This window comes from Varanus komodoensis, unplaced genomic scaffold (assembly GCF_004798865.1).
Source record: "Varanus komodoensis strain SLA01 unplaced genomic scaffold, ASM479886v1 scaffold11, whole genome shotgun sequence".
NCBI lineage: Eukaryota > Metazoa > Chordata > Lepidosauria > Squamata > Varanidae > Varanus > Varanus komodoensis.
The window spans coordinates 912,955-937,543 of NW_025335317.1; the positions used below are offsets into that span (position 1 = coordinate 912,955).

At 57.7% G+C, this 24,589-nt stretch overlaps 1 protein-coding gene across 1 annotated transcript in view; it reads right to left on the minus strand.

Moving 5' to 3' along the window:
* PAX2 (paired box 2) overlaps nucleotides 1-24,589 on the minus strand; it is a 109,668-nt gene that overhangs the window by 23,702 nt on the left and 61,377 nt on the right. The window contains 1 exon segment of the mRNA XM_044420186.1: nucleotides 861-1,036. Within this exon segment, the coding sequence (XP_044276121.1) occupies nucleotides 861-1,036 (176 nt within the window).

Genomic DNA, 24,589 nt, shown 5'->3' on the forward strand with positions numbered 1-24,589 from the left:
CTCTCCCTCTGGGGCCCCGGGTAAAGCAACCTGTCCTCTTGCAGGACACCCTTTCAGGCGCATGCGCTTGCTGGAGCGCATTTTCAGCAACCGATGAATCCGATGAAAGTGAGGGATGTGAGAAAATACAGAACAGCGAATGGCAGTGGCATTCCTTGCCTGCCGAGGGTTGCCTTGCGTCTGCGAGTGTCTACAGTGAGGCATCTCTGGACACACATTGCGAGCTGCCACCAGCGTGACCCGCACGAGCGCTCCCACGCGTGGCCAGGGTGCAGGGGAGGCAGCGTGCATGCCTGCTTGCCGAGACCGCATGCGCAACGCCTCTGAAGACACACCCGTCCCTCGCGGAGGCAGCCTGGGGTGGCGCTCTGAAGAAGGGTAGGTGGATGCGTTCCTGGGTGTGCACACAGAGAGCGATTTTGGAGAAGGAGTGTGGACAATCGGGGGCAAGGGGGGAATGGGTCGACGTGGACATGCCCAGCGGGCAGCTGCTGGTTCTGAGCTTTTCCGCATGGTGCTCTGAAGCAGAGCTGCAGTGACACAGACAGGACGCCACGCAGAGGGGACATGGTTCTGCACACGCCTTGAGGGCAGAAGGAGCCTCTACACCAGGAACCCGTGCGCATTTTAGGCCAGCTTTACTGCCCCAAAGAGCTCTGGGTGCTCGGAGGGTGTGGAGGGTCCACCCTGCAGGCAGCTACCCTTCCCTGGAGGGAAGAGGGGGCTCCCGTTGAGCCAGCCTGGCATCTGCGTGCAGACCTCCCTAAAGCCTGGCCAGTGTGGGCGGGGGGCACGAACAAACAGCTGTCTTCCGGCGCTGCGCGTTTCCCACAAGCTTCGTTCCCTGGGCTGCTCCACACCTGCTCAGATTTGATGTGTTCTGATGCCTGAAAGACATCAGGGTAAGAAGGACGCTCGAAGACTCGATCTAAAGCTTCCAGCTGCTGCTGTGTAAAAGTGTCGGCGCGAAGGTGCTTCCGCAAACTATCCACACTGCTCTGGGAATCGCCGTTGGGGACCGAGCCCTCGGATACTTCTGTGAGACACAGGAAGAGATAACAGGCATTAGTGAGGCTCGCCTCCTGCTTGGGGCCTGGCCGGCTCCTCTGCAGCAGCCTTGGGGGCGGCTCCGGATCAGCCACGCGTCCTTCCGCCCAGGCAGCTCCTTCCAGGGCCTTGGCCTGCTCTCCCTTTTCAGAGGCAGCCCTGCAGCCCCCACGCCAGGCTCACTCTCCACAGTGAATGCCTTACCAGGGGTGGTGCTTTGCTCGGAGCTGGAGGCCGACGTCAGCGCGGAGTTATCTGGGCTGCGGGGAATCCGGGCTTTGCGCTGAGCGCTAGTCCGGAGGATTCCTGCGTGTCAACTGACCAACCCTCACCAAAAAGTTGGGGATGGAGAGCCATGCAAAAAGCCTCGTGGAGGGGAGGAGGCAAGCTCAGGAAGAGCACAGGCGGGCCAGGCCTTTTGGCCAAGCCATGAGAAGGCGCTCGGGGGCTTGCGGCAGCGTGTCACCACCTGGCGGACTCTGTGGAGGGGCTCTCAGGCCCCACCAGCCACAGTGGCCACGTGCAGTGGCAGAGGTCAGGGACGGGGGCTCTGGGGTCTGAGTGCGTGGTTGCAGGGGCGGGGGCGGTGTTAGCCAGCTTCCACCATGAAGCACACAGTTAGCACTGCCACTTCGGGCTGTGGTTCCCTGACATGTGAGAGCAAAGAAGCCAGCAGAACTGCTTGCCGAGCCTAATTTTAGAAAGGCATACTCTGAGCACAAGCAGTTATGAATTTAAACTCACAGGAACAAATGGACTTTGCTCCTGCTATCCTGGCACTACAGACATTTACCTGGGGAAAAGCAGTGTTTGCCACGGGAAAGGGTTCTACGTACTGTAAGTGAGAGACAAGGAACGGAGCTCCGTGCCTGTGCACATGGGTGTTGCCTGCCCCATAATCTAGTGCGTTCCTCAAAAACGGCAAAAGATGCGTCAGCCAGCATCCCTGGCCGGTAGTCCCCCCATCCTCGTGCCGGCCCAGGGCTGCCGCTGCACCCTCCGTCTCCCGCCGCTCCCTGAAGGCCCAGCCCACCAGCCACAGGGTGGAAAGGGCCAGTCCTCGTTCCGGGAGGAAGCCCCTCCTCGCCCTGTGCGCACTCCTGTGCAGTCCAGGCCACCCACAGGCCGGGTCGCACTCTGTGTGTGACACGCGTTGTCAGTGCGGATTCTCAAGGCCACCCTCCTGGAGCTCTTGGCAGTGCGCCCGGAAGAGTCGGGGCGGCACTCTGCCCCGGGAAGGCCACTCCGCGCAAACCCACCTCCTCTTGCACCACGCTGGGGGAGGGTGGGTCCCCGGCACTCTGCCTCCAGCCTCTACTAAAGAAAGGGCAGCGCTGTCTTCGGTGCGATGCTTGCGCACACAAAGCGTTTCTGATGAGAGGGTTCTGCGCTGCTGTTGTGCAACAGCAGCGAGCCCGAATGGGCCGGCGTGCCCCGTGCGGAGAGCGCTCTGTCCGCGCCCGAGCACGCGGGCCGTGCGACTCCAAGCCTCCTGCGCTGCGGCCGCAGCCTCAGGGCCACCTCCGGGTCCCTGAGTCCTGCTGTGACGCACCCGCCGGGCCACATTCCTCCTGACTGCGCAGGGTGTCAGTTTATATGTGATTATACAATATGATATAATCAATACTGCATTATATACAGTAACCTAATACAAGATCCCTTGTAAGACCATGGACAATATTACATATTGATTAGTACACCCACGCAGCCTCCTGCTTCTTTCCCTCTCTGACGCTCGGGAGGGGGAGGGGGAGGGGGACCGTGGCTGGAGGTCGCCGGCTCCTTCCCCACCTCATTTCCATAGAGACAAGGTGAGGGCTGTGGGGACCAGTGGCTCCCAAAAGCGCACCGCCCACGGCTTCCCCTCCCTCTGGATCACTGCGCACACTTTGCAGGGTTGGGACCGGTGGGAGGAATGGTGGGCATGGCTCAGGACTCCCACGACGCACAGGGGAGCGGCTCGAGTGCGTGCCCAGCTCCAGCTTGTGCAGAACCTCGCCTGGGAGGAGCAGGATCTTTGCCTGCGTCTTGGGAAGGCTCAGCGTAATCACGAAAACCAGGGACACAAGGGTGCCTGCATCAGGGCCCCTCTTTGTCCAGCCTGTCCTTACCTGAGGAAAGCAAGGGAAGGACGATGCATGGCATTTAAGAAACAGATTGGCGCCTGCGGGAAGGATCTATTTGTGCGTCGGGATAGCAAACTATGGCAGTGAGAGGAACAATTAATATATGTAGCTTTCCAGGTTCTACAGTGGGCTTGACATCTGCCTTCTGTACCAAAAAATCATGTCAACGTGCTGGAGAAAGTGCAAAAGATACTGCGTGAGAACAGAGAGGGTGATGAGAACGCTGCCTAAGGACTGCCCACCCCCCGGCCTCCCACAGCAGTCCCTTCCCCATGGGCAGGCCGGAAGAACGGACTGACTGCCACGGGCACCGGAGGGTCACTTGCTTCGGTCTACATCTGCAGGCCCTCTTCTTTCCTCCCTGGAGGACCAGTATAAAAAGACAGGGCACGTGGAATCAAATCAATGCATGGAAAGGCGTACCCACTGCCCCACGACCCTCATTTAGTGCAGGAAGCACGGAGGGATAAAAAGGTGGGGGCGTGGGCAGCTGAGCGAAGGGCATATGTGTAACCCAGATCAGCGTGGAAGGCTGCAGGGAGACCATCCAAGCAGCAGGGTCATGGGGGAGGGGAGGGGAGGGGAGGGAGGCCGGCATGCCCAAGCGGGATGGCTAAGTCCACCTGGCAGAAAGGCACCACCTTCTGCAGCATCCTCCAAGGGCAGTGAGTAGCATCAAGGAAAGCTTCAGAGAGGAAACCTGCTCCTTATGCGAGGCCTCGCTCTCCCTTCCGGCTCCAAGAGCCAAGCTGTGATTCTCAGTGCTGGTAACATGAACCATCATGCAGGATAGACCTGACTGTAAATCCCTGCCGTCTCCTCCTCCTCCTCCGGCCAGAAAACTACTCTGCCATGCGTAAATAATGTCCTGTCTACCTTCAGAGGACTCAAAATATATCAAAGCACCACAGAAAATGGCTAGCAAACCCAGTTCCTTAATACAGACTGATTTATCCAAATTGCTCCCTATGTCTCCAGCCAGCCAGTCCTTCCCGCTCGTTTGCATGCACCGTCCTCCCATTTGCTTTTTGTCTACCTTTACACATTCCAGTTTCTGCTCCACCATCCCCCGTGATACTCAGAGCTCACTTTGAACATCAATAATGAAGACGGAGGGATCCAGCAGGCTAAGGGTGGGCACTGAATGGGGCAACGGTGAGTCAGAGCCGTTCCTCAGTTTTGTTGTGGATGCCGCCAACTCAGATGAAAACCCTATCCAGACAGCACGCAGCACAAAACTGCACACATGTGATCCTCAGACCTGGGCCAGGCTGGCCGTGGGACCCCGAGGGCACGTGGGCAAATACCCAGAGACATCTGGATGCATGTGCCACTTCCACATGTTCCCCTATGAAGCACAGTCCATGTGTGAAACCCACGACGACCCACCACCTAAAAATGGCACTGCAGCGCCCATTCGCCTTCCGTCCATCCTGGCCCTGCTGCTCCGCCAAGGGTTCCGTGTGACTCACGTGACGTTGGAGGGCAGCAAGCCGGACTTCCTTCCTTGCCCACCTTTCCTTTGCAGCGCTGTTCCTAAAAGCTTCGAAACCGGAGCCCCAGACCCACCCCTGTCTGGGCAGCGTGAGCTGAACTGCAACGGAACCCACGAGGCCTGCCCAGCAGCCGCCCGGGTCCCTGCGATCCGCCTCGTGCGCTTGTGTGTGCATGTGCGCATGCGCACGGCGCCACGCTGCCTGCAGGCGCTGAAACCCGAGGGCTCTCCGGCCGGCCTGCCGGGTAAGCTTCTCTTTCCCTTCATTATTCAGGCCCCTGCAGATCTTGACAAATCTGTCACTCTAAATTTGTGAGAGATTATGGTGCCCTCCTAGCATGGGGAGAGGTGATATATGATCTCTGCTGCCCCTATTGATTGCCTGATCTGGTGGCAGAGGGCCGGCAAGATGAACCTGGAATGAACATCATGCCTCAACTCATTGTGCGTATAATACACTGCTTAATCCCACATTTTTCAGCCGCTATGGAATTCAATTGATCAATCATGTCCCACTGATGGTTCTGTTCTGGGGTTATTGCCGCTCTGCGCTCAGCCTCAGCACGTCACGTGCGACAGGCCCCGTTCGGGGATGAGTGGAGGCGCCGGAGGGACGCAGGCCACGGTCCTGCTTGCACCGCCCGGGGAGCGAGCCGCCCTGCACCCCGTGGGCCTCGGCCTGACAGGCGAGAGAGGCCACGGACAGAAGATGGCTGTGCACACTGTGCCAGAGCTGAAATTCGGGTGCGTCACCAAGTCGCATTTTGTGTGAGGAGAGAAGCACGGTGATGCCATACCGAAAACAAATGAGACTCGGAAAAGTCCCATCCCCCGCCCTCCCCGGGTAAAGGATAAAGTGCTAGAAGCAAGCATTCGGATGCCTGGCCAGCCATGACTTCCAAGCGAGCCAGCCATCTGTGCCTCGCAGTGGGAGGCCTAGGGAAGTGGAGCTGGAAATTACGGGTTCTCAGGGCCCCTAAGTGCCACGAACAGCCAGGCTCCGAACAGCCGCGAACGAACACCTTCCTTCGCGCAGGCCCGCTCTGCTCTCTGCGCGGCCAAGAAGTCCCAGGCTGGTCTCACCGGGCGAGGCAGGAAAGAGCCCTGCTTAGGAAACAGGCCACCTGCAACGCTCACCCATCCATTTGTCCTCCAGACCTGTGCTTGGGGCTACTGCTTGCACAGGGCCGGGGCCGGCCAGGTGCGGCTTTTCCAGTTGTTCTGGTGCCGTCGTCTCAGAGGAAGTGTGAGTTAAACTGGCCCTGGCCCAGCAGCAGGCCAAAGGGCCAGGCGTTTCTTCCGGACGGGGCCCACCGTGCACGGCTGGACTCTGACCTCATCACACCAAGCTGATGCTCTGGGAGACGCAGAGGGACCTGCTCCTTGCAGGGCGGGAAACAACCACTCTGGCACCCAGCAGGCCCTGCCTGCACCAAACACGCCGCTGCCACCCAGCTGCTGAAAAGGCCCCGAACAGCCAACAGGGAGAGCTGCGCAGGGGGCCCAGCCTGGCACACCCTGCAGCCGAGACCCAGCGCCATGCCCGGATCCCTGTGCACAAACTCCCAGCTTGCCAGGCGGCAGCGAGGGCTGGCCTGGCTTTCCGATATCACTGACCTGGCTGAGGGAAGAGCCCTTTCCCCGAAGTTCCGCTCTCCTCAGTCACCCCCAATCCTGCCCCCTTGGAGGGGCTCCTGCGCCCCACGGCAGCCAGGGTCAGCCAGCCTCTTCCCAGGATCTCCCCTCAGGGAGCGTTCACATCACGGCCAGTTGTGCTGTTTCAAACTCAATTGTTCTCCTTGGTACTGAGGCAAATGGAGTCATTAATTACCTTCTATCGGCTGGGACGAGTTCAGAAAGCGATCAATACGCCGCGCTTGTCATTCACAGCAGCTCCCCTCCGCCTGCAGACAAGCCCTCTTCCCACCACGCTCCTGCATGCCTCGGGCCTGGCAGGAGGCTACACAAAGCTTGCAGCCCCAAGCCCAGGCAGCCCTGCTCAAGCCGCCCGCAGCCAGAAACCAAGTGGGAGAACCTTCCCCTGACTGCCCCCATCTCCGCGCTCGGAAGGAAAGGAAGGCCCAGTATGGGACCCGCAGCCTCGGCTGTACACGAGCTGCACATCTGGGGGGGCTTCCGTTCGTGGGGCTGCTGTGCATCAGAGCAACAGCCAACCACGCTCTGAGGTCTGAAATCCCCCTGGGATGGGTGAGCACTCAACTGCGCCCCACTAGAAGAAGCACCGGCCCCCCGGGTGGGAAAGCACCCTTCGGTACGGCTTCCCTTGCCCAGCAGCTCATGGAGAGCATGGCCACGGTGGCAGAGAGCAAGCCCTGGGGACGCAAAAGCAGGCCCCTCGCCAGGCCCCTCCGAGGCGGAGCCGCCCTGTGGCACAGCCCTGCTTAGCCGGTTCCCCCATCCCGGCCCTGCCAGGTGGGCCTGCTTGGCCCCACGGCCGGCACAGATGGGCTTGTTCCACAAGAACCAGCAAGGCAAGTGCAGGCAGCCCGTCCAGCCCGAACGCGAGGAGCAGCCCGGCTCGGGGCCGGAGGGAGTCTCGGCCGGGAACGGCACGGAAAGAAGGAGCACGAGCCCACGAGCACTAAGAGCAGAGGGACCATCCGGCGGTTTGAGGGCTGAACCCCGCGCGTCCCTTGGCAGCCATTTCCCCCTCCCTGGGCCAGAACTGAGAGCCGCACGCAGAAGACAACGGGAGGGAGCGTGGCCACCCCCACCCCCAAAGCAAGGTGGGCAGCAATGACCCGGCCTCGGGCTTCACTTGGCATCAAAACCCCACTGCCTGCTCCGAACTTGCCTCCCGTGTCCCACTGCAATCCATTGTGCATGTCTCATAGGCCCGATGGGCTCCGGGAGAGCCCAGGCGGCCTCCAGCCAGCCCCGCACCGCACCGCATGGAGGAAGCAGCCTCGTGCGCGGCGCACGGGCGCGCGGACAGGTTTCCATTCTGCACCTGCCTGTGCAGGGCGGGGGACAGAGAAGCCACCACCCAGTCACGGGAGAAGCGGGACGAGGGGTGTCCATGGGGCTCGTGTGAGCAGCCGTCTCTACCACTCCAGGAGAGCTCAAGAGTGAGCACTCGGAGTGACCCTGGAAGTGCGGCAGAGGCTGGAGGGCTACTCGCCACAGGACCGTCCATCGAAGCAGGCAACAGACGCTTTCCGCATTTCCCCCAGCACTTTCAGGCACATCCCTGTCTCTTTCAGATGCTGTCCGTGGGACCGCAGTGGGATCACTGCCTTTGTAAGGAAAAGCTGCTGGTGGAGGCACTGCCCGCCCTTGCCTCCCCTGGACCCGGGCCTGCCTGGGCATCCGGAATGCTGCCTGGGCACTGGGCCAGGCTTAGGCAAGGCAAGCACACTGACTCCTGGGCAACAGAGAAGCACGGGGGGGTTGGTGCTGGTATCGGTACACAGTGTGGATTCGCTCGCCCCCTCATTTGCCTCACTCCTGCACTGCCCCACCGCCAAAGCTCCCTGGACAGTTCGCAGCAATTCATGAAAACAGGCAATAACAACGCAATCTTGAAAACGGTGCACCCTTGACAGATCAAGCGCAGCGCGGAGCAGTCCCTGGCCCAGAGCCGCCCTAGGATGTACAGTCTGATCTGGAATGCTTTCCGCCAACTTTGGCTGGTTTGCCACCTGAAACCTCGTGTACATTAACGGGTGAACAGGAGTGCCATTATCTTCCAGCGTTTCCACACCTCCCAGTTTTGCACTGCTGTTGTGATTTAAAAGGATGTGCACTTTAGAGAAAATGTGCACACAATGCATGCGTTAAAATTGTGTCCCTTATTATTATATTACATTTCTGTACTGCTCAGAGCTGATGCCCTCTAGGCAGTTCACAACAACCTAAGTCACCCATCCAGATTTCAACAAGGACCGATCCGGGTTAGATGCTAAGATTCAGCAGGATTAGGTGCTTCAGGCTATATGGAAGCCACATGCATTAGGATAAAAGCCAACAAAAAGATATGCACTTTCAAACACATTTCTTCTCATGTATGCCCGTTGCACATATTTCTCCTAATTAAGTACAAAATACACCAGCATTTCTCCTAATGCATATGTTAGGAGAATGTATCTATTTCACATTGTATCTACTTTTACAATGTACTTTGCAACATACAATCCATTGTACATTGTATGTATTTCACAGTGTATCCGATTTAGGAGAAATGTGTACAGAAATGTATAAGAATTTTTGTGCAGACTTTTTACCAAAACATTTGCAAACAGATGTCGAGAAGGCCCGGACAAACTCGTGCTTCAGAAAGTCTGAAACAGAGCGGGATGTGGAGGGAGGGAGGGGTCTGTCGCCGCCTGGGCCGAACTGCAGGGGTCGGGCACCCACAGGCGGGGGGTGGGGGGTGGTCATCAGAGGGGGCTCGATTTCTAATGAGAGTCACTGGCAGATGACTATCTGTGGATTTCTGAAATGAGATTTTGATTGTTCCAAGTCAAATCAGTCAGCTTCCGAAGCTTTCCAGATCAGGATCTGAACTGGATATTGCGGTCTGTGCACATCTCTGCTAAAAACGCAGCTCATCATTTTGGAAACTCACAGAATCGTAGAATGGAAGGGGCTGCAATGCCACCAAGTCCAGCCCCCTGCCCAGCACAGGACTCTCAGTTAAAGCATCCCTCTCAGAGGACTGTCCAGCAGCCGCCTGAGGCCCCCCTGCATGGGAGACCCCACCGCCTCCTGGGCTGTCCGTTCCTTTCCTGTGCCGCTGTAGCAGCCAGAAAGTTTTTCCTGATGTCCGGCTGCAATCTGGCTTCCTGGAACCTGAGCCTATTATTCCGTGTCCTGCACTCTGGGATGACTGGGAAGAGATCCTGGCCTTCCTCTTTGTGACAGCCTTTCAAGTACTTGCACAGTGCTATCCTATCTCCCCTCAGTCTTCTCTTCCCAAGGCTAAACATGCCCATGTATTTCAACCTCTCTTCTTTGTTTCCAGGGCTTTGTTTCCAGTCCCCAGATCATCCTCATTGTCCTCCTCTGAACCTTTCCAGCTTGTCTGCATCTGTCTAAACTGTAGAACCGAGAACTGGACACAGGACCCAAGATGGGGTCCAGCTAGTGCTGACTAGAGGGGAACCAGGACCTCACACGGACCCTTGGCCTAGCCCAGGGTGACCAAGTCAGTTGCTAACCACCCTGCAGCCTCCTCTTGCTGGGTCTGGATGTTCTGACAAGCTGCTCCCAGCGACAGTAACTGGCCAACTCAGGCTGCGGGCAACCTGCCCTCAATGTGGCAGTTTGTAAGCCACGAAGGCTCATTAGCCACCCTTGTCTCATGCAAATCAGCCGAGGAACTTCAAGTCAGCTTGCTTAGGAGTGTCGCCTGGGTCCTCCTTTGGAGGACTGACAGGCAATCACGAGGCCCATGAATGAATGCAAACATGGGCCCGAGAGAGAGATGCACCGTGCGTGGCACGTCTGGACATTTCAACAGAGGCCATGCGCAAACGAAACGGAGGCCACCTGCCTATCCACCCAATCTGCCTCCCCTGCAAGCAGACTCCGAGGGTGGAATGTGGGCATGTCTGGGGAAGGAGGACTGGCTGGCACAGAGCAAGAAGCCATCCTGTCTGTGTGCCCTGTCTTGGGCTGGCCGGCTGGCTATCTGCACGCACAGGCCACCGTTCCTCCCGCGTGGCTTTGGTAGGCTAAGAGGAGTGCAGTGGCCAAGCCTGGTGAGCTGACTGGAGCGCCCCCCACCCCTGGGACACCCACTCCAGCAGTGGGTCCAGCACCCTCCGGGCTGCTCCTCGGTGCACAGCCCTCCCGCCCCCTTGGTGGCAGCAGGCCGGCTGTCCTCCACTGGCCCCAGAGCCCTGCAGCGGGGGATGCTCATGGGCCGGCCCTCTGACCAAGGGGCTGCTTCCTCGGCCTGCAGCACCACGTCAGAGAACAGGGTGCTCCTCTGCGGGCAGGAGCAAGAGGAGGGCTTGATCCCGGGCTTGCTCCGCAAGAGCCCTTCCCTGTGGGAGTAGCTGGTGCTTTGCTCCAGGCCGGCCTGGCCAGGCTGGGCCGGGAGCCTCTGCTGGAGAAGCACAGAGACAAAGAGGCACTGCTCCAGTGCCCGCCAGCCAGCCCCGCCACAATTCTACGGGTCTGTCAGGTCCCTGGCCTCATTTGTTCCAGAAATGCAGCCTCTTGCTACATCCATCCTCTGCCAAAATAGAATATTTTGTTAGCTCAAAGGATACAAGCAAGGGGAAAAAATTACCTTGCATGCAATTCCTAACTATGCTTGTTTAGAGAAACTGCTTGCATTTATGAAGCCTTTGGTGCGGAAAGCTGGGTTGCAAATGACTGCATCAAAACGACAGTAAAAGCCATTAATTTCCTGTTATGTTTTCCGGTGTTGGGGGCTTTATTAATTTAATTTTACACTGTCGAACAACAGCGAGAGCTGACACCGCCACACTCGGAGGGCTTTTCCCCTCCCAGCAGCTCCTGCCTGACATGCAAATCAAGGCTATTACGCCAGCCAATGAGGCCTGAGGGGCGGGAGACTGGGCTGCCCCCCCTTCTCTGTGGGCGCCCACCCCTCGCGCACGCCCCCTCCTGCCAGCAGCCCCCCAGCCTTGCGCCGACTGGCACCCCCTTCCTGCCCCGTCCTCGCTCTGGCAGCCCCTCGGCCTTGCGCCGGCTGGCACCCCCTTCCTGCCCCGTCCTCACTCTGGTGCCAAAAGGGCTCACCTCCTCCGGTCTCCAGTGCAACCCAGCGGCTCTGGCACCATCTCCTCGGGACGTGCGCTTCGGCACAGCTGGTTCTCATTTCTTCTTCTCAGAAACACTTCTCTGAGCTGGTGGCCCAGCCGGGCAAAGCTGGTAGCCCGACTGCGCCACAGCCACTGTGGCTAGCGAGCACGAAGCAGCGCCCGGACTTTGGGCGGGACTTTTAATTGAAGGCGCCTCACTGTCTGGAGCTGCAATGGGCAAGCTTCCCCAAGCAAACCCATTATTCCCGTGGGACCAGCAAGGTCATCTGTGCAGCCCCTTCAGTCCAAACTCCTGCAGCACCACTGGGCATGCCAGCCTGGGCCACACCAGGGACCCCCCTTCCCTGGTGGCCCTTCACCGTCTCGCATGTCACCCGTCCAAGTGCACTTCCGTTTACAAAACAAGAAAAGAGGTGAAGGCGACACCGTCCCAGCCCAGGGCGGGGGGAGCAGACTGTTTCTGGGTGGCCTCAAGGGCCCCGCTCAGCTCTGCCTGCTCACATTTTCCCTGTAACCAGATGGCGCTTCAGACGGAGGACTCTCCCTGCAAGCGCGGCTGGCCTAGGCTGGAAGCGAGTTGCTGGCCTGCCTTCTAAGCTCGTTCCGCTGGTGAGACCCGCCGTTTCTCCCATTTGCAAACATCACGATCGGCACGCTTGCACGCTCCTCTCCAAGCTGTTTGCGATGACGGCAGATGCACCAACACTAATGACATGGCAGTGGAGGGGGGGTTGGAGGCCGGGGGGGGAGAGGAATGGGTAAACATCCCTGATATTTGATGTGCAAGAACAGGAGGCAGAGGATTAACCTCACTGACAAACAGGCTCCTGCTTTGCAGAGGCCTCCATTCACCAGCGCGGAAAGGCCACAGCGCGCGGCTTCAGCCCCTCTTTCTGTCCAGTCGAGGCAGCTCTTTCCCTCCTTCCTGTTTTGCGCCCCCTCCTCCTCGTTTTCCTCTCCATTGTTTCACCTCAGTGTGGAGACAGAGAACGACGGGGATAGACTTAAATCATGTCAGTTGCATGTAATTCTCATGCTTTGAGATGGAAAGTTAGCATGAAAAATCAGTATTTGTCTCGTTGGGGAAAAAAAGCACATTTTCTTGAATTTCAGTGAAATGCTGCCCTTAAGTGATCACCAAATTCATATGCGATACATCAGCTTTTCTGGCATTTCTGTGCTGCTTGCTTTTATGCTGCACAGGGCTGCAGGGTTAGCTTCCATGTGCACGGGCAGCGCCAATTTCCTCTTCCCACCAGCTGGACCGCTGGAAGGTGAGGTTTCCCCAGAAGAGGGCTTGCTGCACCTGCCCTGCCCCAGACAAACCGGAAGAGCTGGGGATGAGCAACTCAAGGGCGTTTGCTTTCTCAGCCCCAGTCACATGAGGCCTAGAAGAGCACGAGTCCAGGATGGAGAGATGAAGCCCAGTTCTCCTCTGACCAGCACACGCTTCCTTTGCAGGAAGGGTCAGCCTTTTAATTAAATGCCTTTGAAGACCCCGTGCTGGTCAATAGTTCTGGGGGAAGGTGTGGAGCCACAGGCTCATCAGCTGCATTAACAGCAAATTCCTTCTTGCTGCTGGCAGCCGAGATGGTCCACCAAAGATGGAAGCGCAAAGAAAGGCCCGAGGTGGAGACGCCACGAGACCCATCCGCCTGGGCTCAGAGGTGACTCCAGAGGTTCGTAAAGCAAACCTCCAAAAGATGCATGATTTCATGTGGAACCTTGGCCCTCTGGAGGTGAAGTCTGTGCCCCATCCAGCCCGCGTGACCCATCACACCGTACCCACAGGGCTGCGAGTGCAGGGGCTACGAAAGCACACGGCCGCCCCTCCCCTCCGCCCCACATGCAACGCACCACGCAGGGCGTGGCGTCCTTCTCCTCCCCACAGCCCGGCTCTGGCTCTGATTCTGACAGCAGCAGTGGCCCAACAGGTGAAGGCGCTCTAGAGAAAGGCAGCAGGTGGGAAGCAGCGTGCTTGGCGGGGGTCTGGAAGGCTCCAGCAGGTGGGAAATCCGGCCTCGGCTGGAAAAGGAGCCAGGCCTCTTCTGAGCTTTCTTCAACCTGCGCCGGAAGCAAAGTCGCTTGCCTGGCTGCATCTGCCATACTGCAGACTTTGGGAAGGTGGCTATGTTTCCAGAGGAGCCACATGTGAGGGCTGATTTGATGCCAGCATTCCTGACATTAGAGAATGCCTGCAATGAGTTGCTTTCTGACATCCCAGAAACTCGTGACCCTTGATCCAGGATCCTGCAGGGAAGGGCCCAGGCCAGGGGGCCCTTACCCCTGGCTCCTGGAGAGACCACCGGTCGAGCCGGGAGGACTCACTGCCAGCACCAGGAACCTGGGCGGGGATTTGGAAGCAGTCTGCCGCCTTGAGCTGGTTTGCAGTCAAGCCGTCAGAGTAATCTGTATTTGATGATGGTCAATTTATGAGATTTCGTATTTGAAAGATAAACAAGCCTACAGCACTCCAGTCTGCTATTTTGAATTCAAAATCTCATACCCAAAATGGGAATGCCTATTTATGGACCTGCCCCATGATTCAGATGTGCTGGAGAGGTTCTCTGGAAGACAGAGCTGCCCCCGAGGGTCGTTTGTCTGGCAAGCTCAAGCTGGCCTGCAGTGCTGCTCTCGCTGTAGCCCTGAAGATTAAAACCCCCGGCCTCCATGGCTCTTCAGACAATTCCTGGGGGTCACAGGAATGCTCTGCCATATTTTTATGTTATAAACATTTTAATGTTCTTTTTATGGTGCTATTTTAATTTTTTTCAATTGTTGCTCACTGCCCTGATAGCGTTTTAGCAAATAAAATGGCATAGAAAAGCTAAAAAGGAAAATTTCAATTTTGCTTCAAAATTTGTCATTCATAATCCTAACAGGAACATTTCAAAATGAATTTTGTTTTAAACATGGATGACCAAGCATTGACCAATGTTTATTTCTACTCTAGAAACCAGTCCCTAAACTGGCCATGGGGATTATTCTTAATTCTGTACCATATCTGGAGGCCATGCAAACCTTTTTTGAGACCTGGAGGCTGTGGACGCACAAGTGAGCAGTCCTCTGAGCCAGGGAGCCGGTCACCTAGGAGTCGCTACGTTCTGCAAGAGGAAGGCGGAATGGCACAGCCCCAGATGCCTGGCCCGCCTGCTCCTGTTCCTCTGGATCCCCGGGAGTGGCACCCAAACTCAAGCGGAAGTCCAGAAGGAAGGCCCAGTCAGAAAATGCCTGGATAGGCGATGGTGAGGCGCTTTCGTGGCTTCGGGAGCAGTTTCCTCCCAGCCCTGCCTGGACGTGCCAGGAGACCCTGCGGCTGCAACTGCCCGCCACAACTCGCCTCTTAGAGAAGCACATGCGGCCTCACCCAGCAGCCGCCTGGCAAGATGCTCGGTTTGTTACAAAGAGCTCGGAGCAGTTGCGTTAACAGCGTTCCCCAAACTACGTTCAGTGTTTAGTTTAGTTTAGTTTATAAGAATTTAGAATCCCTACATTGAATTATTCCACGGCAGCTAAGGACCCTGTAACATCACGTGCATTTGCACGCTTGGATATGGTTCAAGATAAGTATCCGTGGGAAATTTGCAACAATCAAAAGTTTGCCAATGGCAGCTTCTGCTTAAGTTCCTTCTGCTAAGATGTAAGAGGAAGTGGGTCTCAGAACTGTTCCCCTGTGAATGTTTATAACATATACTCCTCTAACATCCTCCGTGTATGCAGAGATCCACTGCATAATCGCTGGATATGTGCTGATTTTGACACCCAATTTGATTTTAGTATATTTCACAGTACTTGAGGAGCAACATGGAATGGTGTTTTGTTCAAATCTGAAAGTGTTTCCAAATGGCTCTTCAGCGGTATGTTGATATGCTTGTGAGATTTGCCTGCTTGCAGTCAAAATGATTAAGAGTTGGCAACAAGATCGAAGGACTGAAATTCTGGATTTTATAAACACGTTTACACTCAGAATGCACATTGGAAGGGGAAATTTTGCATTCAGATTTGAAAGGCAGTGTTGCAATTTATCATGAATATGCTCCGGCCTACTTTCTTTCCCTGAATTCGCTGTACGGATTCTATTGCCACCCCCTTCACCCCAGCCCCCCCCCCCGCTACTGAGCTAGATGTCAGCGACATCGCTGGGCAAGAGCCAGTGTTGGCGGGTGCGACACCCCAAGCAAGCGATCAGCTCCTGCCTCCCCCGCTCTCCTGCTCCCTCTTCCAAGCAGCTGCTTGCCTGTCTGAAGCCTTCCCGCAGCCAGCTTTCTGGATGTGCTGCATCTCGGAACAGAGGCGGCCGCTGCCCGCAGCACGGCACGCTTGCTCTTCAGGGAGCACACTAAATTCAGTGCGACCTGGAAATCCCTGCCGGGTGGCACCGAAGGGAAAACCCTCCAGGCACCCGCCCTCGCGTGCCTTCGAACTGTTGGGATTTCTGAGCTCACGGCTGCGCAGGCTGCCAAGGTCAGCAGGTTCAGGTTCACTGAACGGTCAGGACGGTTTGAATTACTGGTGCTGTCTGCCCAGCCCTCCACTGATTGCTCTCTGCTCTGGAGCATCCTGGGGACGAGCTTTCACTTGGGTGCCCTGAAAACCCCCAGAGAACGATGGGAGCAGCAGGAAAGGGCACCCCGTGGGCACCCGTCTCCCCTCCAAGCAGGCCCTGGATCAGAAACATCGCCGATACGCTCCCGCTCCCAGGGACGACGGCGCTTCTCCCCTCTTCCAACATGGCCTGTCTCTGCACTCTGTAGAAAGGGATTCTCCACTTGCATGTCTTCCTGGGAGAAGAAGATGGAGGCAGGGAGTGTCCTCCCTGGAAGATCCAAGAGCTGCAGCCCCCTGTCTGTGAAAGGCCCCCCAGCTCAGGGCGGTGGGGCTTGCTGGCCACCTGCCACTTCTTCCCTCTGCCTGGTAGCCACTTCCACCAAAGCCCAAAGGACTCGTTTCCTCGACTGGGGCTCTTGGCCCAACAGTGGACTGAGCATGGAGGCCAGCAGTGGGCAGATCCAAGAAGCGGACAGTGGCAGAGAGCAGCCTTGGGCCACTCCAGGGCAGCATCCCACCTTGGCCTCCCCACTCGCTGCTGCTCGGGGACCTGGCGCTTTCCTCCCAGCTGCTGATGCTCAAGCGCTCAGTGACAGCTCTCCTGGCCTTCATCCCTCGCCCCTCAGGGGCTCTGTTTCGGCAACAGGAAACGGCTTCCATGCGGCAGGTGCTCCCTGCAGCAACATGGGTGCACTCGGCTCAGGGAAGGTCCCTGTGCTGGGGTGGCACGAGCTGCCAGTCAAGGAAATGGGCTTAAGGGAAGGGCTGTGCCCATGAGGCACTGGCATATGGTCAGCACGCATCCGGATGGCGCAGCGGATGGCCAGGACAATTCATCCCTGATCCCGTGAGGGAGCTTATGCATGGCCCATTTGGATCGGTCGGAACCAGTATTCTGCTCAGCATGAGGGAAGGCAAAGCTCGGGGGTGCGGCCACCCAGCTTCTGCCCTTCAGGGAGCGTGTGTGCCCCCCTCTGGCCACATCTACCCGGCCCGCGATAGAGGCACTGTGCGGAAGGGGCTCGGTTGGCAGGTGCTTTGGGGCCATGCGACTGCAAGAGTGGCAGGGCCCTGTGTGCTCTTTCGAGGAGTCAAGGCCCGCCTGCACCTTCCTCGATGGCTTCCCACAACCTTGCATCACAGAGTGTGCCATTAAATGCCCGCCTTCGCTCTGACGTCTTTTGCAGGGCTGTGAGCACCCCGTGTGTCACGGGCGCTGCGTGACTCGCATGCCCATGCTGGTGTGCTGCGCCTGCGTCCGGGTGGCACAAGCCAGGGGCGCTGCCAGGTGAGGCTCCCGACATGCCCTTGCCTTGCCCCGCCAGACCCACCAAGCCCGGCCTTTTTCTTCACTACCGATGACGCGCTGAGCCAGCCAGGCAGGGCGATCGCTGCCTCAGGCACCCCTCCCGTTCGCACGGCATCCGGGCAGGACACACAGTGATCCACCGCAGAATCCCAGCGACAGGCCAGTCCTGTTCCCACCCGCGGTCGGGCTTCAGCCGCCTGGTCATGCAGAGGGGAAAGCAGTCCTGAATGGGGCACCGTGTCCATTGGCCCCACACTCCATCCGGCTGCGAAGGGGCTCCCTGGGAGCGCAGCTGGGCACGGCCTGGGCAGGGGGCACAGAGCCTGAGGCTCCTGCGCAGCTTGGGGGGCGGCTCGGAGCTGAGACCTGAGCTGCCCCACGGCGCCCACCCCACTGCTTCGTCCTGCAGCTGTGTTGGGGGGAAGCAAGATGGAGGAAGGCGGGAGCACCAAGCAGCGGGGGGGGGGCTCTTGCTGGACCACGGTCCCCTCCCCTCCGCCCCGCGGCGCCTCCCGGGCAGGGGTGTGGGCACAGTGGCCGCGCCAGGCCCGCCGGCTCGGCTCCCGGACGCACCCTCCGCTTGCGCCCCGGTCAAGGGCCGCCCGGCCGCGGCTCGCCGTAATGAGATCGGGCGGGCTGATCCGGCGGCGGGAGCGGCCGCCACCGGTGCGGAGGCGCCCAGGTAATTGGTTTATCTATCTGGAAGCAGGGCGGCAATCTCCACCCAGACAGACTAGTGGCAAACTCTCTTCCTTAAGGCTATTTCCTTTGTCTTTTCAATTGCTTTGCACATCCATGTGAGAGGGAGAGAGAGAACGGGCGCGGGGGGGGAATGTTAATTTGTGAATTAATGGCTTTTCTCAGCGGAATTGTAAATTCAAATGTCATCTCACGTGGTGAAACTGCGCCTGGGCTTCTCCAAAAGAGACGATCAATCCCCCTCCCTCCCCATGCGCAGCGGGGACGCGCACGGGCGCGCGCTCGGCTCCTACCCTGGAGAGGGACTGGCGGAGGGCAGAGCGCGCGGCTCCCGGTTCGCGGGCGCAGCGCAGCGGGGACGCGCGACGGCCGCCTCGCCCGCCTCCCTCGGCCAACCCGCCCGGCTCTCCGCTGGCCCCTGCCAGGTCTCCCGAGGCCCACGGCTGCCTCCGCGCTGCCCCCTTCCTTCCTTCCTTCCCCTCCGCGCCCACCCGCTGTCACGGAGTCGCTTTGGGAAGGGAAGGGAAGGAGCGCCTCCTTCGAAGGGTGCAGCGGAGTCTCCTCTTCTCCTCCAGTAATAAGGTGAATTAATGACCCTGAATTTAAAGCAAGGGCTGCTTTCCTGGCCTTCTCTTCTGCTTGGGAAAGGGGAGGAGCCCTCCATTGTTTCTGAGCAGGAGGCGGGCAGCGGAGAGGGAGATTCACGGATGGAGATTGAATATGCAATTTTCTTTCACCTTGCCAAAAGCTGCCCCTGGGCTGTGCCTGGCCTAATTTCCCCCTGTTTTCCCATCTCTGCCTTATCTGGCCCTCCCACCTCCCCTTCACTCTTTCCAGAAAATTACCTTCAAAATTGATTTCCACTTTTACAAACAAATATAATAGGAACATGGGAGAAGAAAGAAGGGGAGCCCGCGCGATGATGAATTAATGCTGTCCGGGCTGTTCAAGTCACCTCTGCTTTGTTCCGTGGACCAAGCGGGCCCTTTTACTTTTCTTCTCGCCCTGGTGGGCTGGAGTGCCAGGCTGGCCTCACCGCCTCCTTCCGCGGACTCCTCCGCCACTGGGAGGGGGCTGCCAGGAGTCATCCAGCCACCTCCGCCCAGGAGCAGGGCAGGGCGGCCACTCGCTGGGGCACACCCTGGCCAAGGGATGCTGCAGGGAACTGCAGGCACCTTGGGGAGGGCTGGGCTGTGGACCTCCAGCCGCCCCCCCAGCAGGCCTTTCCAGCACTGCACCCTTCCCGCTCCCCTCGCTAAAGCCAGCCCAAGGGCGCGCTTGGCTGCATGTGGGGACTTCATGCTGTGGAGGGAGGGAAGCCCTGCACTACAGTTCCCAGGATCCTCTGGGAGAAGCCACCTGGCGCCCAGGAAGTGCTGGCCACTTTCCCTGGCTTTCCTGTGGGCACCCCTGAAGAGAGGTGCAGCGCGGACTTGTGTGGGGAAGGGGGCGGGGTGGGCTCGTTGTGGAGAACGAAAGCCCCCTTTTTGGGCTGGGCCTCTTCAGGGGGGCTGTGCTATGGCCGGGGGCATCAGGGAGTGAGTCCTGACCTCAGGTCTCGGGGGGACCCTAGTCAAGGCACCTTCCGTGGGCCCCCCCTTGCCGGGAACTGGCCTGCCCCCCGCGCCTGCCAGCCACTGCTCTTGCTCGGTCTCTTTCCCATCTGAGCTGCCCAGGAAGAACAAAAAGGTCAAGGAGCGCACCTGGCGAGCCGGAATCCTCCCGCCCTCCACACACCAGCATGTCGGCCTCTTCCTTCTTTCATCTGCCCCCCTTCTACTCTTTTGCAAGCAGGATAAAGTACAAATGAAGGGATCTGTCAAAAAGAAATGGCAGCCCCTTTGACTGATCCTGTCGTTTGAGGTGATAGAGCAGTGATGGAGAACCTTTTAGAGACCAAGTGCTCAAACTGCAATCCAAAACCCACTTATTTATCGCAAAGTGCCAACACTGCAATAAAACCTGAAAACTGAGGTTTTAGTTTGGAAAAAACAACTCACAGCCACTCCAAGCAAATATATATATATCCTTGGCAGCCCACTGACCGGCCATGCGAAAGCTCAGACGAGTCACGGCTAATGAATTGCGGCTCGGGATGTCATCGCCTGGCGCCACTACTCCTTTCCGAGCATGCGCACGGCCTCTATGTGCGCTGTTATCTGATGCTCGGCTGCTGGGGCGATGCTGGGGCGACTTGACTCACTTGCTCACAGAGAGGGCTCTGTGTGTCCGCTGTGGCATGCGGGCCATAGGTTCACCACCACTGCCCTAACCCTGCCCTGCTGCACTCCCCTAACCCTAATACCGGGGTAAAATACCATTGAAAGGGGCTATTTTGAAAAAGCCTTCCTTGAGGAGGTTTTTCTGCACAGCTCATCATTTCTGCCCATTCTAAACACATTCCAACCATCAAAATCATGCCAGGACACCTGGTTTTTCTAACCCTAACCCAGTGAAGGCCAACCTTTTAGAGACCGAGTGCCCAAACTGCAATCCAAAACCCACTTATTTACCACAAAGTGCAATAAAACCTGAAAACTGAGGTTTTAGTTTAGAAAAAACACCTCACAGCCAGTCCAAGCAAATATATATATATCCCTGGCAGCACACTGACCGGCCATGCGAAATCTCGGGCGAGTCGTGGCTAACGAGTCGTGCCTCATGACGTCATTGCCTGGCGCCGCTACTCCTTTCCGAGCAGGCCCCTATGTGCGCGGTTATCCGATGCTCGACTGCTGGGGTGATGCTGGGGCGACTTGGCCCGCAGGCCAACAGAGAGAGCTCTGCGCGCCCACTGCGGCATGTGGGCTGTCGGTTCGCCACCACTGCGAAGAGGCTGCAAGCCCTTTGGTGGGTTCAGATGTATGTATTATGTATGCAGCGATGGAAAAAGCCTAAGAACGCCCGCATGCTATGTGATTTGCCTATGCATTCTGCTGGCAACGAACTTCCAATTTTTCCACTCCCGGGAAAGCCGCACAGCAGGAACGGCATCCGGATGTGAGATGGCACCGCACATCGCTGCAGCCCACCGGCTCCTGCAGCGATGCGGAGACGCAGCACAGGAGGACGGAAGCCACGCTCTTTTCTGCCCCAGGTGAACGATGGAAGCTGGGCAGCCTGGATGGATTAAAATAGCTGCGCACCAGGAAGAGCCATGGCTTGATTACACTGCCAGAGCACAGCAGCCCACGGGCGCAAGCACAATGCCTCCACACATCGCATCGCATGGCGCAGTAAAGAGCTAAGGGGTGATCGGAGTACACCGAGGACGGCCGAGGCCTCCCCCAGATGCCGTGGAGGGAGCCTTGGGGCAGGATGCTGTAAGGCTTCCTTTCTTTCTCTCGATGTACAGATTCCATTTTTCATTTAAATGCTCAAAGCGGCATTCACAGGGTGTAACAGGAACCTCCAGTGGATACATTCATTGGGAACACGACAAAAACCAAAGAGTGATTGAAAAGAGAGGATAGGGTGTCACCCCCCATCTAAATGAGATCGCTTCCCATTCTTCCTCATTTCCCATGAAATGTGTGGAGGCCCAGCTTCACTGGGCTTGCCCTTCTGAGACCAGTGAAGACCCAGCGCTGGGCCCGAAGGATCCAGCTAAGCCTCACAGCAGTAGAATTTAATTCTGTACCTCCTTGTGAAAGGCAAGGCTGCTTCTCAGTCTGGCATAAGTTCTGGGATAGGCAAGTGTTGGTGATTGACATGGAAATCCTCTGCCACAAACATCACACCTCTCCTCTTTTCCCAGATAGGAAAAGCAAACACAATAGTAAACGCCTAAGACTTGAAAGCAAAGTAGTTTAAAACATGGAAAACTACGTAAGAGGAGCTAATCAATAGATAGCAAAACTTCCCCAGAGCAAAGGCAGGACTAAAGGGAGGGACCGACCGAACGGGCCATTGGTCCTGAGTGCACAGGCCCTGCCCTGCTCTGTGTGGAAGATTCCTGCAGGCGGCCGGAAGCAAGAGGGCTGGCCGAGGGCTGGCTGCCGCTTGCCCGTGGCATGCAGGGCTGGTCGCTGGCCATGTGCCGCAGGAGCAGGAGCAGCTGATGGCACAATCCTTGGGTCTGAGCAAGGCCACGGCACCGTTGGATGTATGGAGCGCCACCGACCCCCTTGCCTTCCGCTACCAACCGTTGCTCCAGTGCCGGAGAGATGGCGTTCCGGAGAGTGCTTTGGCTCCTCACCGCCTCAGCAAGAGAATGCACCTTTCAGCAGGTCTTCTGTGGGAGGCCGTTCTGTCCGCACCGGTCCACCAAATATCATGGAAGTGGGTGCTGGGCCAGCGGGGCAGCTGTGGACCATTTGGGGCAATCCAGGCTTTGCGCGGGCTCCTCTGCTGCGTCCTGTGGCTAGCAAGGTTGTAGCCTGAGCAGATCTGTGCATTCGGCCAGTGGAGGGTTAATGCCAGCCCTGGCGCCCAGCGGAGCTGATGGGGCAGGAGAGAAGCGCATGGTGGTGCCCCGTGGCCCTGAGAAAGTGCCGCCAGCACCGCGTGCATCTCACACAGAGCTCAGCCGGGCACTCAGTTCTGCGGAACCGGCCGTTATGTCGCAGCAGAACGTTCATTCCGGCCTCTCCCTGGTGATGCCTCGAAATATCGGCTGCTAAACTGTCTTTCCCTGCCATAACCCTGCTACGTCAGCCTCCCTTGCTCAGTGTGAATGTTTGCATTGTTTCAAGGTTTGAAAGGACGGGTTGTCAAACAAGCCTCCAGTGGCCTGTGAACAATTGTAGCTGCGAATGGGCACCCCCACATGGAGAAGCGAAAACGAGAGCCCGCCCAGGCGGCCGCAGCAGCTTCCCTCTCTGTCCCTGATCCATGCCTGTAGCTGGGATATGCAAGGGCAGAGATGTGGCTGTCTCTTCTCCGTATCATTCCGATTTTAGTATACGTGCTGCCGATGCGAGCACGGACAGGTGGCCGCCTCGACTGACCACCAAGGCCCACGGGGCTGGCATCCCCCAGAAGGTGAGCTCCTTCCCCTGAATCAAGGCACCGCATGACCATCCTGCTGCCAGAGATTCCTTGCACAGAGTAAACATCTTCCTGGCCATTGCCATCTTTGCTTCGCACCCCTTTTTCAAAGATCCCAGAGAGGCTGTGCGCCTGCAGCCGACCCGGGTTTGCGGCAGTCACGTTGGCTTGCAAGGCCTCGAAGGCTGCGGACCTCATGAGGATTAGCGGGTACCAGGGCGTTAGGCACAACCGCTATCGCAGGTGCGTATGGGGTGTTACGATGAAATTCCATCTCTGGAGAAAATGCCTTTAAAGCGTACCTAAGCAAGGCTTTTGAACCAGCGCTTGCTCCAGTATCAGTTTGTTCTCTAGCAATTGTTCTGGGGCTGCTTTGAGCGTCAAGAGCTTCTGGTTCAATGCCAAATACCAAGGCAACATCAGTGAGTTGAAGAATCCTGAGAGTTCAGCTGGAACTTCACAGATAATATCCTGAAATACTTCTGCATCAGATAAAGACCAAAATTGAGGCACTTTCAGCAGTGAAGGCCAAGATGAGCCGGAATGTTCCTGGACTCTAGAAGGAGTTTCATCTAATGGTAACCCCGAGGTTTGGAAGAACAACGCTCCATTCGCACCTGCAATGATTTCATGTGCAGTGGGAATAATGCATCCCCCTCACTTAGTATCTGGAGAGCGCCTGGTTGCCAAGGCTTTGGCAACACGACCCTTGGGAAGGGCCAAGGGTAAGGTCTTCTCTCGGCCAACAGTGTCCGCCCCTTCCAGGTGCACTAGACCTTCTTCCGTTGGTTTTCTAATGCGGAAGGGAATCCCCATGTGCGCTGGAGTCGCCAGTCTAATGACTTTCGTGGTGCGGTCTTTCTGCCTGTGTGCCGTAGTTTGAGGCCGTCTGTCCTGATGTGTTGCTTGGGTCACCGTAAACATTCCCAGGGGCCATGTGACTAAGCAGCATGTCCGGTACAAAGGCCGGGCTTGCAGCCGCTGCAGGCAGCATCGGCCCGAGACACGCAACACACCGGTCATGGTTCCCGGTCGCCGTAGGCGATCCTGTGGGAACGCCCTGCAGCAAGCACACGTTGCCTCCCGGCGGGCCTCTGCATGGCTTCAGCCTCCACTGTGACCGTCTGGCAGGAAGGGGGGATCCGCAGCCTCTTACAGAGTGGCTTCTTTCCCCCACCATTGTGGTGAGCAGCACCCCTGGTGGGGCAATGGCTTTCGTGGAGAAGCAGCATTCTGGAGCGCTAGAAGTTTTCTCGTGCCACTGCAGGCGTCTTTGCTAGCCCGAGTTTAGGATGGCAGCCACTGCCTTGTGGACAGATCTGCTTCTTCCAGTTCCAGCGCTTCTGGAGAGCTTGGCAGTCTCCCTTTGTGCAGAGCGGCCTCCTTGCCCCGCAGCTGAGCATGTCCTTGCCACATCTGGCTTGCTCAAGCACCATCGAGTGTGGCAGCAATGCCAGATCTTCGCAGTTCTTGCAGGCTGGGGCCCTGCACTTGTCTGAAGAACGTCCTACCATCATTTGTGGCCCGATCGCAAGACCTGCTTGCGAATTCACATGAACATGTAAGGTGCCACGATCCTGCTCTGGGCCCACGAAGCCATGCTCAGGTGCTTTGAAAA